Genomic DNA, 12622 nt, shown 5'->3' with positions numbered 1-12622 from the left:
ACCGTCCCCCTACTGCCTTCACTGTCGTTTTGCTTTTTTTATAGAAATTAAAATCATTTAGTTCAGTTGGACAACAGACACTACAATTTTAAACAAAATGTCTGCTCTGCTCCATACAGCACGAGCTGCAGAGTCGCAGCAGGACTCAGATTCACCTAATCACTTGACGAATGTAAGGATAGATGAAGGACAAGGCGACGGTGGAGGATTTGGTGCGCAACAGATCCTGAGCATCCACCCCACCCTTCATAGAGTGTGAAAAACAAGCCATTCTTCTAGTAACTGAAATTCTTACCGGATCGTAGAAAGGAGTCCTTCCACAGAGAGGCGTATTTCACTCTGACTCCCACAGATTCTGTCAGACTCTCATCCACGGGGAGGACTGTCTGCAGCAACGGCACATCAAAGAATGAAAACACTCTCGTCAGAATAAGTAAAACTAATAAACAAACATGCTGTTAGTTGGGTCACTGGGGCATAGTCATGCTCACCCTGCCATTGATGGTGTCCTGCAGTTGTTTAATTGGTGTATGCTGATCTCTCTTCTCCTCTAGCTGCCAGGCAATGACTGTAATACTACCCACATGCTTGTTTTCTGCTGACCTGAGGAAAAAGGACAGCAGATGTCGATTCATTCAAACTGCTTATGCAGCAATGAACCAGACTGTTCTGGGAGACACATTATCTTGACTTCAAACAAAGATGGGTGGGCTCACCTGAGAGGTAAGTTAAGTCTGTGGTTCTTTTCCTGCAGAAGGTCCTTCACTGGGAACATCGCTGAGCCAAGAAGGTACATCTAGAATGAGGGAAAAAAGTATTAAAAAGACAAAGCAGCATAGCCTGAGCTGTTTTTCATATCAGAGCCCTGCGTGGTGTGCATCTCACCGTTCCTTGTGAGCGATCTTTTACATCATACACACAGAGCTTGACCTGTGTGTGCTGGTTAATGTAGGAGTCTTGGAAGAAAGCCACACTGCTGAGGAACATGGGATTATTTGTACCCTGCAAAACAGAAGTCAAACCATTTGTTTTGGTTAGTCATCCAAACCAGTCCACATTGTTGCATAAATGACTGAAAATGAATAACCATCTTGTGTGATCACAAGTGTTAATACTAAAGCTGGGTACAAATATAGATTTTCTGATTAATTGTGACCTTTGTTTGAACTTGATCATTCTTAAAATTACACAAAAAAATATTTTATTCTATGCCTAGTTTTCCTCCACAGCCCCAGGGCAAATGAAATAATATTTTGGCCAAGTTTGTAGTCCAAAATGAACATAAGCTAGTATACCATAAAATAATAGGTCTATTGAGTGGTCCACACAGGCTGCACACAACAACATGCTGTGCAACTAAGGTTGTGCCGATAGACGACAGTGTTGTGTATCGACGATAGTCAGAGATATGGCTGATGCTTTTGACAATATCAAGTCAAAAGTACAGACTTCGGTACCAAGTTGGTAATGAAATTTTAAAGGTGCCATAGAACGTCTTTTTAAAAGATGTAATATAAGTCTAAGGTGTCCCCTGAATGTGTCTGAAGTTTCAGCTCAAAATACCCCATAGATTTTTTTTTATTAATTTTTTTTAACTGCTTATTTTGGGCCATCATTAACTATGCACCGATTCAGGCTGCGGCCCCTTTAAATCACATTCTCCCTGCACCCCTAATAACAATACAATTAAAAATAATTATTACTATTAATAATATTTTTTACTAAAATTATATAGTCTATATAAACTATATAGACTTAAAAAAACATGGTCCACAAGAGCAACAGATGCCAAAAGCTCGGTCAGTTTTTGTGTTCGCTTTTACTTTTAGGGAATAACTGACTGAGGTTTAATACTCCCTCACTGGCATAACTCTCCTGCAAAGTTTGCAAATTGCATGCATGATATTCACATGCTTGCCTTTTGGTAAAATATTTCTATGCAACATGACATTTTTCTTCATCACCAACTCACAAAAATGATAGAAAAAGATTCTCATTTCCTGTGATAATAAAACGAAGCAAGTAAATAAGTAAATTAATGATCAAATAAGTAAACTATTGCACTCATGCACGTGATAATATCATGTATCAGCGATCTTATAAACGCCCATCACTGTGTGCAACCAGCGTGTTGAATATCAAATATCTTGATTCTCTGCCCTAACCTTACTAAATTACAGATATAAAAGGGGTCTAAACAGTTTTTTGGTCACTGCAACAAAATTCAGAGTTGTAAACCAGGTGTTACCTTCATCTGTCTCGGCTGACCACTTGTGATCAGATCGTGCGAGACAGATGTTAATACCAGGTGGGAATAGTTTAGGTTTTGGGTAAGAGCGTTCACCTGGGCTGACAATAAAACAGGACCATTTGTGTCCATCTCACCTCAATGATCTCTGTCTGTGCATGCTTGGTCCAGAAAGCCTGAGGAGGTGTGGTACAGCTCACAGCAACAAAACAGTTGGGTTTTCGGTCCAGGGACGGTGTTGTCAGCTCACTGCAGACTATAAAACCACATACAAATGCATTCAAGCTGAGTGTCTCTGTATATATGAATGAGCTACAGTGTGCCTCAAGTGTTATTTGCTAAGACTTGCCGATTCTCTGAGATATAATCAGACCTCCACAGTTAAAACACTTTATTTATAACTGATGAGAGATAGAGGCAGTCACTTTATCCAAACAAAGCTTCTTTAGTGGTTAACTTCACGAAGCATACAGTAGGACACAGAAATATTTACACTCCTGTTCAGTGTCATTTACAGTCTAAAGATCAGAGCTGATAGTCAGCTGAAGCCTTATATCCCCCGCAGCATTGGCTAATGGAGAACAGGTCATTTCTGGTGCCGTTTCTGCTGCTTTAGAAAATTTAGAGTGTGTGACTGTAAAAAAAACAAGACTGACCAAGACTGAACTCCAGTACTGGCTCATCTGGATCTTGACTGTTTCCTACAAAGAGGAGAAAGAGCGAGACCTGATATAATTCACATGTAAAGTAAAATGTAATACAAGAGAACATCAAAACACAAGTTCATGGGTACTACTGTATACCTTCCAATGCTAGTCCAAGCATCTCGGAAGAAAGCTCCAATGTATTCGCCCTGTACACCGACCATGGCCGTTCCCTCCGCTGCATTGTGGCAGGATATTTGTGTGTGTTGATGCTAGAGTAACAGGAGTGGTGGAAACCCACACACAGCCAGGCACAATCCTGTGTGGCCGTTTCCTCCTCTGTTATCTGAGAGAGAGAAAGACAAATACGATTTTTCCAGATTTGGTGGAAACAGAAACTTTGGAGTAATTCAAGGATCATGGCAACCCTCTACGGACACAGTGAAGCTTGAGTCACCAATAACAACGAATCAAACTACAAGTAATAAATGACAATAGAACAAAGATGCAAATTAAATAGACAGTGCTTTTCAGGTAGATCTAACAGTAGTTAGATGTAGATTAGGTACAGAAACTGAATAAAGTAATCAAATGTAAAATAATATTGCATAGTCTTCACTTTATATTTCATCTATTTAATTTATGAAGTTACAAAAGTTATTCAGTCAAAAGCATTGAGTGATTTTTTGCAGCAAGTCTGTTATTTGATTAACATTAAAAACACAGACAGCAGCAGGAATATTAGGCTGCTGTCACTTTAAGAGCTAATGCACTGATCAAATATACTGATACCGTTACTGATAAAATGTTTTCTTTCACTCACTTAAGATATAACAGACAATGGGCCAGATTTACTAAATGGGGAAATTTAGTGTGAGAGCACAATTCCACAAATGCACCGATGGGAGTGGCAAGTTTTGCGCATGATCTACCACTGACGCGGAAATTAAAGAAGAAAGATGCACTCAAATTATTTACATAATGACCAACACAATCTACCAAGAGCAGTGCAATTTAGCGTTGGGTCGCAAATAAGCAGAGCTGATGCTCATCAAGAGCGGGTCGACACAGGCGCAACTTGTTACATGTAATATACGGATACCATCTTGCTCTGGCATTCCAAAGAAATAAATACAAGTGGAAAATATTTTCTCCATTCCATCATGCGCTCTCTGTTCTCTGCGGTGACTCCTCCTAGCAGCAACAATTGCAGCCATGTTGCAAAATGGGTTAAGACCTGCGTTAAATAATGGTTCAAATACCAGTAAATTGACTAGCGCAAACATTAGTAAAATCGCATTGCGTGACTCATTCAAATACTCTCCTCCCATAAATTTTGCATCTGAAAGGGAAACTCCTACAAATGCATATGCAATAAGGTCAGCTGCAAAAACAACTCAGTCCACGCCTTTTCAGTGCTAATTTTGCACAGCGTTTCTTTAGTAAATCCCAACAGTAGTTTTTTTAATGCCAAAAGAGGGATTGTGCTGGCACAAGCTGTTAGTAAATCTGGCCATATGTTTACTAGGATACTTGACAAGATGGGCATTTTTAAGGTAATTTTGTGAAATTGTCTTTTCAAACGCAAGACGTGAAAGCGAGCTTGCGCGTGCTTCAGATGTGCAGTTTGCGCACACAAAACTTCTCACACACAGTGCGCGCAGTATCTAAACTTACATAAAGTTTGTAAAGGACAATTACAGGGACAATTGCGGGCTTCGTTGCACTGGAGATAGTGATAGATATATATATACTGTATATAAATTTTTAAGGGACCAAAAGTAATGGGACAATTACAGCCTGAAGTCTGGAACGCATAGACATCCCCAGAAGCTGGGTTTCATCCCTGGTGATGCTCTGCCAGGCCTCCACTGCAACGGTCTTCAGTTCTTGCTTGTTCTTGGGGCATTTTCCCTTCAGTTTTGTCAGGTCAGGTGATTGACTTGGCCACTGCATAACATTCCACTTCTTTCCCTTAAAAAACTCTTTGGTTGCTTTCGCAGTATGCTTCAGGTCATTGTCCATCTGTACTGTGAAGCGCCGTCCAATGAGTTCTGAAGCATTTGGCTGAATATGAGCAGATAATATACACTTCAGAATTCATCCTGCTGCTTTTGTCAGCAGTCACATCATTAATAAATACAAGAGAACCAGTTCTATTGGCAGCCATACATGCCCATGCCGTGACACTACCACCACCATGCTTCACTGATGAGGTGGGTATGCTTTGGATCATGAGCAGTTCCTTTCCTTCTCCATACTCTTCTCTTCCCATCACTCTGGTACAAGTTGATCTTGGTCTTATCTGTCCATAGGATGTTGTTCCAGAACTGTGAAGGCTTTTTTAGATGTTGTTTGGCAAACTCTAATCTGGCCTTCCTGTTTTTGAGGCTCACCAAAGGTTTACGTCTTGTAGTGAACCCTCTGTATTCACTCTGGTGAAGTCTTCTCTTGATTGTTGACTTTGACACACATACACCTACCTCCTGGAGAGTGTTCTTGATCTGGCCAACTGTTGTGAAGGGTGTTTTCTTCACCAGGGAAAGAATTCTTCGGTCATCCACCACAGTTGTTTTCCGAGGACTTCCGGGTCTTTTGGTGTTGCTGAGTTCACTGGTGCGTTCTTTCTTTTTAAGGATGTTCCAAACAGTTGATTTGGCGACATCTAAAGTTTTTGCTATCTCTCTGATGGGTTTGTTTTGTTTTTTCAGCCTAATGATGGCTTGCTTCACTGATAGTGACAGCTCTTTGGATCTCATATTTAGAGTTGACAGCAACAGTTTCCAAATACAAATAGCACACTTGAAAAGAACTCTGAACCTTTTATCTGCTCCTTGTAAATGGGATAATGAGGGAATAACACACACCTGGCCATGGAACAGCTGAGCAGCCAATTGTCCCATTACTTTTGGTCCCTTAAAAAGTGGGAGGCACATATACAAACTATTGTAATTCCTACACCGTTCACCTTATTTGGATGTAAATACCCTCAAATTAAAGCTGAAAGTCTGCAGTTAAAGCACATATTGTTTGTTTCATTTCAAATCCATTGTGGTGGTGTATAGAGCCAAACAGATTAGAATTGTGTTGATGTCCCAACATTTATGGACCTGCCTATATATGAGAAACCTACTTTTTTACTGTACTTACATTTTTCAGGTATTTGTACATTATTATTATTATTTTGGGAAACTTTTACTTCAATACATTTTAAAGCATAGTAATTTTTACTCCGCTACATTCAATAAAAGCATATTGTTTCTCATTATTTCGAAATGAAGAAATCACCACTGCTTTTCCTGAATATGCACTTTTAAATCTAATAGATACGAAAGAGAGGACTGTAGGGTAGACTCTTAGAATTATTTAGTAGAGGTCCAGATACCTGGGTTTACTGAAAACAGTTTTAAAAGTGACCATTAGCTATTAGACTATATAGGGCAATATGCCTTTACTATTCTATACTGTATATCAGATTATCCATCCAGATTTTTGAAGCATTTGAGAGACCTTTTATGAATCATTTGTGCCTCTAGTAGGCATATAGATAACTACATAATGTTAACAGACATGGCTGATGAACAGAACCTCGCCTGCCCACATCATCCTCTATGAGTCAAACAAGAACAAGAGGAGCTGATGTGAACACACACGCACACAGATGCATCAAATCTCAACAAATGCTCCGTTTATAAATCCACTACATTTTATATCTGGGATTTATTTCCTGTAGACATGGACATATATACATTTTTTTAAACAAAGAAAGGCCATAAGATAAATGAAGAAAAATGTGCATTTTACTACATTTCCCATTTCACTGCATTTTAGCTCGAGTGCTGCGCTATTAATTTTATTATAGCTTGTCAAATTTGCCCCTATTTGGGTGTGAGAAAAACATGCCATTTTTGTGTGTCCCTTTAAATGCAAATGAGCTGCTGCTGCTCCCGCCCCCTTTACAGAAGAGGGCGGAGCTTTAACAGCTTGCGCTTCAGTTGCTCAACAACAACAAAGCTGGAGAATCTCACGCAGCCAAAATGAGGATTGTCAGTAACGGTGTTCAGCCTTACATTGTTCAAACCGGAGTCGACACTGATGGAGAGACTCAGGAAGAAGTTACAACTTTTAGAATGAAACTGGACGTTTTTGAACGGTTAGTGGATAAATTTATGTGGTTGTCATGTTAATCTTTTGTGCAAATCCAGCATTGAATTGACGTTTGTGAAGCAGTCTGGCGTAAATAAACATTGTATATCTCCAGCTGTTACAGTGAGTAAACAGAAATGGCAAATTGCAGTGGCTCTCTCAGGGCGGGATCTATGCTAATAGGGCAGTTCGTCACCAGTCATGGGCGGGGCTTCACTATACTCTTACGTAAGAGTAGGGGGAAATCTGGCAACAACACTCTACTACAACAACTCTTTCTCTTCTCTAAAGCAGCCCAACATGGCCTCGCCCCCTTGTTGTGTGTTCTGAGGGGCGGGGTTTATGTAAATTTTAGGGTTAGTGATGTCACTAACCCAAAAAGAAGCTCATTGTAATCCCTACCAGCCATTTGTTGTAGTCCTTAAACACTGAATTCTTTAATTTTTTTTGAAAAATTATTTGAATTCTCCCTTTGCATTGAACTTTGAGCGTTGTAACTTTGCAGATGTTGTTTATGCTCAAACAGCAACATTACACACTAACTAAAGTTAAAAAAGTGAAATCATAATCAACCACCCCTTTAAAGCAAAAGCAGAACATACCAAATACCAAATTTAAGAAATTTAGAATTTCTTGAAATTCATGCACAATTATCAATGTTTCCCTAAAATTGTCTTGCTGGAAACAATTTATATTGAAAAATATTGTATTCAATTAGGAAAACTGTTAAATAGAAGCATTTTCACAAGTGGATTCAGACTTAAGAACCCCACAGTGTGTTCTCTCACACCAATGTCTGAAGTTCAACCACAGATTGCACAAACATCAGTGATAATGGTACAGTGTGTGAATAATGAATGTGAGTGTTTGGATGCAGTATGCTGCAGTATGCCAGCTTGTTTAATGCATGTTGAGCTGCAAGCATGCGTCTGTTCCTTTTACACATGAGAACATGAGGAGGAGAGATACCCCTCTTCAATTCATCATCTCACTACTTTCCATCGTCATTTACTATCCTTTCTGTAAATATGAGAAACCTGTATATAAGATAACATGACAAAAGATGTTAAGTATTTGTCTTTACAAATCATTTCAATGGTCTTTTGTTAAACATCAAAAATTTTACTTATACAATTTACAGAAATATGACAGAAAATCTGCTCAGCTGGCTGTCTCCATGGAGATGGCGTTTTGTGGTATTGTCACTCTATGTGGGATTGTTCTCTCATTGCTGCTGAAATATAAAAAAAACAAGACCTGCTGTGGGAGATTATTAAAGCTAGTGGGCTGCAAACTTTCAGTTGCTATTGACATAACCTCAATGACCCATCTCTGCAGCTTCTGCAAAAGCCACAAGGAATTATGAAAACAAGAAGTTGATATAAAACTGCCTTATATGCAATTTAAATGTTTGTACAATATAGTTTTAGCTATTTGAGTTTTGATTATTAAAGAAGTTTGATTAATTATTAATTTAATTTATTTTCTGTTTTCGGCCAAATGCATCCAGAATTTTCAGTGTCGGCCCAGAATTTTCATTTCGGTGCATCCCTAAAAGTAATATTTTTAAACTCCAGAGATGCACAGACTAACTTTAGACTAACATAAGCACATTTGTACCTTCTTAAGAACAGCCAACAACAGACAATGGACCTTTTTTACAAGAAAGGTAGCAGGTTGTTTAGAAACAGAAGTGTCTCTGCCACATGAGAGATGATTCCTTTTATCATGTATTATATAAGATTTTGTGCTCAATAGCCTTACAGCCCCTACACAAACATATCAAAACGTTTTTATTAATGCACTAATAACCAAGATATTGATTGCTTCTGGGCATGAGGACTTTTATGCACATCTGAAAAATGCAAACAATGTAATGCTTCCTTAGAATTAGAAAGTTTTCTTTTGATGTTTCTTCATAAGAGTCTCACCACACAAAAATAAAATATTAGTTTCTGGTCAAACTTTGGCCATAATTTTAGGCCTTTTTTCCTCTTTTGGAAGCGCTGGACGTAAACAGCGTGACACAAGAGAAGATACTTTTGAATAAAGTAGTTAGTCAGATACCTCTCGGATTTCATCAAAAATATCTTATTTGTATCATTTTAAGGTACAGATATGTATCTCTCATCTCTCACAATGTGACCAATCTTAAGTGTACCTTTAATCATGACCTAGTGCTATATGAAAGAAAAAGCTGCTTGTTCATCCATTTATGAAGATGAATGTTTACAGTTGCAGTTACTTGAAAGAACACACCACTTACAAACAGACATTGCTTGACTACCTTGGCTGTATCTGAACTGAAACTTCTTGTTCTTAATCTCGGTGGATCAGAAAGACACATTAACACCAACATTGAGTGCCATATATAGGGCCTTGAGACCCCACCAGATTTATGAGTCACATGAACTGGAACAGGGAGACAGGGAGAGCTTTTTCAGATAATCCCAACAGACTACCTGACACACTTTTTCTTCATGTGCCCTGCTGAAAACGGCACACAAATTCTAACAGACTCCTCCAAGCAAGCATGCAATACTGCAGGAGTCCATTGTCATTTCAAACAGCAAGAAATGCTTCACCAGGTACTGGTTTGAGTATATGCTTTCTCTGAGTGTGTTGCAGAGGGCAAAGAGAGTTGAAGTGAAAGCTCTTTTCACTTCTCTCTTGCTGGTTACAGCATTTCTCATGTGTAACAGACAGGAACTTGGTATAAGATGCAGCTGACTTAAATGGCCAGAAAAATGTCCTTGTTTGTTCAATCCGCCTGAGGTGACAGCAGCAGGCTTTAATTAAAGGGTTAGTTCAACAAAAATGAAAATTATGTCATCATTTACCTACCCTAATGTTGTTCCAAAACCATACGAACAACATTTTTTTCCTTTTTTTCAAACACAAATGAAGATATGTTTAATGAAAGCTGTCCCTCTACTGAAAGCCCATTCCACCAAAACGGATGCTTCAAAAGTTCATAAAGAGATCGTAAAAGTAATCCATATGAATCGAGTGCTTTAATCGAAATCTTCTAAAGAGACATGATCACTTGATATGATGAACATTTTTAATTTGAACTTTTATTCACACATAAACATGAAATCACCACACATATATTAAGCACATCAAATATGGTAAACAAAAGCTCAAAAGAACTTTCTTGATGCGTGGGAAGCATAGACTGTAAAAAAGATGAATGACATGTTTCAACTTCCTTCCACTGTAGAAAAATGAAGCCAAAATATCCCAGAAACAGTCGTTGCCGATTATGTTATTTTGAGCCCGAGTCACGTCCATACTTCAGCAGACTTAATCGCAAGCACAACTGTCAATAATGATGTTACATCCCGTTTTTATAGCACCAAATAATAATTAAACCAAACTTATTTAACACTAGAGCATACATCAGCGTGATAAGAACCACCAAAAATTAAAGAAACCAAAAATCAATGGTGGCCCTGTCCCAAATGGCACACTTAATGTGCTCTTGTAGTCTTGTGGACTTACAATTGCCACCACATGCGGGTGTCCACAAGCCCGTAAGGTGTCCCAATAGTAATTTTAGATTTCAGAAGTGTGCTCACGAGTGCACTTTTGCAAGCCTGCAAGCTCCACAGCAGACTTCTGCCCGACAGTCAAAGTAGCATTATGTCACGAAAGTGTGGATTCCAAGGGCTAAGGGTTCCACTCTCTACTCTCTAGCATGTGCGGCAGCAGCAGCAACCCAAGGCCGGTAAGAAGTTTTATTTATTTAGGGAGGGGCTGTTGTTAGACTAATAAAATGAAAAGTAAAATACACAAATAACATTAAGTTACTGCTGTTTCTGAATAACTACAGCAGTAATTGATGTTAAAATCACAAGTGTAATTTGATTTAATGGTAAGAAGCTATAGTCTACATATAAATAAAAATTACAAACATGACACTTGTCAATTAAATAAAGGTACACTATGTAACTTTTGGCCTAAATTGCATGCATTTTCCAGAAGAACATTGTTTTGGTTGTGCTTCTGCTCTGCGTGACTGTGAGGATGAATATGTTTATCATCTCAGGTTATGACTGTAACCATGGTTCCCTGAGAAGGGAAACGAGACACTGCATCATGAGTTTGCGCAACGGGAATGCTCCTAATGAGCTGGTGTCTGAAGCAAGAGTGCTACACGCCAGTCTTTAATTGTCTACCGTGGTCAGGTGATGTCACAGGCATTGCGGCAGGGTCTATAAGGGCATACAGAGAGAATGTCATCAACTTCAGTTGTCTGAAGAAAGATGTCCAGGCATGTCAGAAGTAAGGCACTGCAACACAGTGTCTCCTTCCCCTTCTCAGGGAACCATGGTTACAGTTGTAACCTGAGACCATGGTTGCCAGGTCTGTGCGACAAAAGTAGCCAAGTGGCCAGTCAAAAATAGCCCAAAAGTAGCCCAATGCGTTTTTCTTCTAACGGGTGGCTGAAATTCTCCAGTTTGTACGTCTGGGGAGTGTTTTGGGGGTGTTGAAGCACTGAAATCATACTTATGGGGGTGGAAATCAACCCTCAAGAATTTTTTTTTTACCCATGGCAACAATTTAAATGTAGCCCAATTTCCTGGGAAAACTACAAACTTGGCAACACTACCTGAGACGCTCTCTTTCGAAGTGGAACTATACACTGCATCATGATTTGATGCTATGAGAACGAAATACCCAATATGCCATATTGACAAAATGCATCCATTATAAATGTAATCCCTACGACTAATAAATGCCTTCTGAATCAAAGTGATGGGATTTTATAAAGAAAAATATCCATATTTAAAACTTTATAAACTGTAATAACTGGCTTCCTGCAACTGCCCGTTCACGAGAAAGTTGAGTTCCAGCTAAAAGGATGATCTCTGACATCCTGTATGACATAGTTCCTCTTTTCCGCTTAAACTATGCCTATGTCATACGTTGAGTCAAAGGACACCCTTCTGCCAGAACTCGACTCTTGTGAACGCACGTATGGATGGATGGCTTGAGGGAGAGTAATTTATGGGATAATTTTCATTTTTGGGTTAAATATTCCTTTATGTTCAATTTAAAAATACCATTATATCACTTTGTACATCAGTAATTATTATTTTAATGGCCTTGCAATGTGAGCATCATAAATAAAATATGTGAATATACAGCGATATGGTATGATATGCTAATTGTTATAGGCCAAGTTTAAAATGTAACAAGCCTTACCATCTACAGAGGGGTTCTTGTCTGAAACCCTGGCAATAAACAGTCCACTTTCAAAGTATGAAACCAAAGCCACCTTGAATTTTATGCCTGCTGCTTGAAATTATGAGCTATTTTACTTCAGTGATGAGTGTGGTCAAAACAAAGCCATGCTTTTCAAATATCTATGACAGAGAGAGAGAAAGAGTGAAGAAAAAAATGAGTGTGTTTGTTTTAGATGACTCTTTTTCCACAGGCACTGAGTCAGGAGGAGAGCAGAGACTGGAGACTGTAAAAGGGCAAACCTAGTTTCCCAGTTTTCACTTTCTGCCTGACTGCCAAACCTCAAACCCATAGTCCTTCACCTCTTACACTGACAAGCTCTCTCTCTCTCTCT

General features: G+C 38.9%; 1 protein-coding gene across 6 annotated transcripts in view; it reads right to left on the bottom strand.

Moving 5' to 3' along the window:
- inpp4ab (inositol polyphosphate-4-phosphatase type I Ab) overlaps positions 1–12622 on the bottom strand; it is a 62946-nt gene that overhangs the window by 37534 nt on the left and 12790 nt on the right. For all 6 annotated transcript variants that reach the window (XM_067374917.1, XM_067374915.1, XM_067374919.1 and 3 more), the window contains 7 exons: positions 3052–3238; positions 2905–2949; positions 2386–2504; positions 886–1002; positions 717–796; positions 492–603; positions 296–386 (listed from right to left, as the gene is read on the bottom strand). In XM_067374917.1, coding sequence (XP_067231018.1) covers positions 296–386; positions 492–603; positions 717–796; positions 886–1002; positions 2386–2504; positions 2905–2949; positions 3052–3136 — 649 coding nt within the window. In that variant the 5' untranslated portion in view covers positions 3137–3238. The remainder of the gene's footprint in view (positions 1–295; positions 387–491; positions 604–716; positions 797–885; positions 1003–2385; positions 2505–2904; positions 2950–3051; positions 3239–12622) is intronic.

Source organism: Chanodichthys erythropterus, chromosome 21 (assembly GCF_024489055.1).
Source record: "Chanodichthys erythropterus isolate Z2021 chromosome 21, ASM2448905v1, whole genome shotgun sequence".
In the NCBI taxonomy this organism is placed as follows: domain Eukaryota; kingdom Metazoa; phylum Chordata; class Actinopteri; order Cypriniformes; family Xenocyprididae; genus Chanodichthys; species Chanodichthys erythropterus.
The sequence above is the reverse complement of the archived record's forward strand: the minus strand, read 5'-3'. Positions and strand labels throughout refer to the sequence as shown.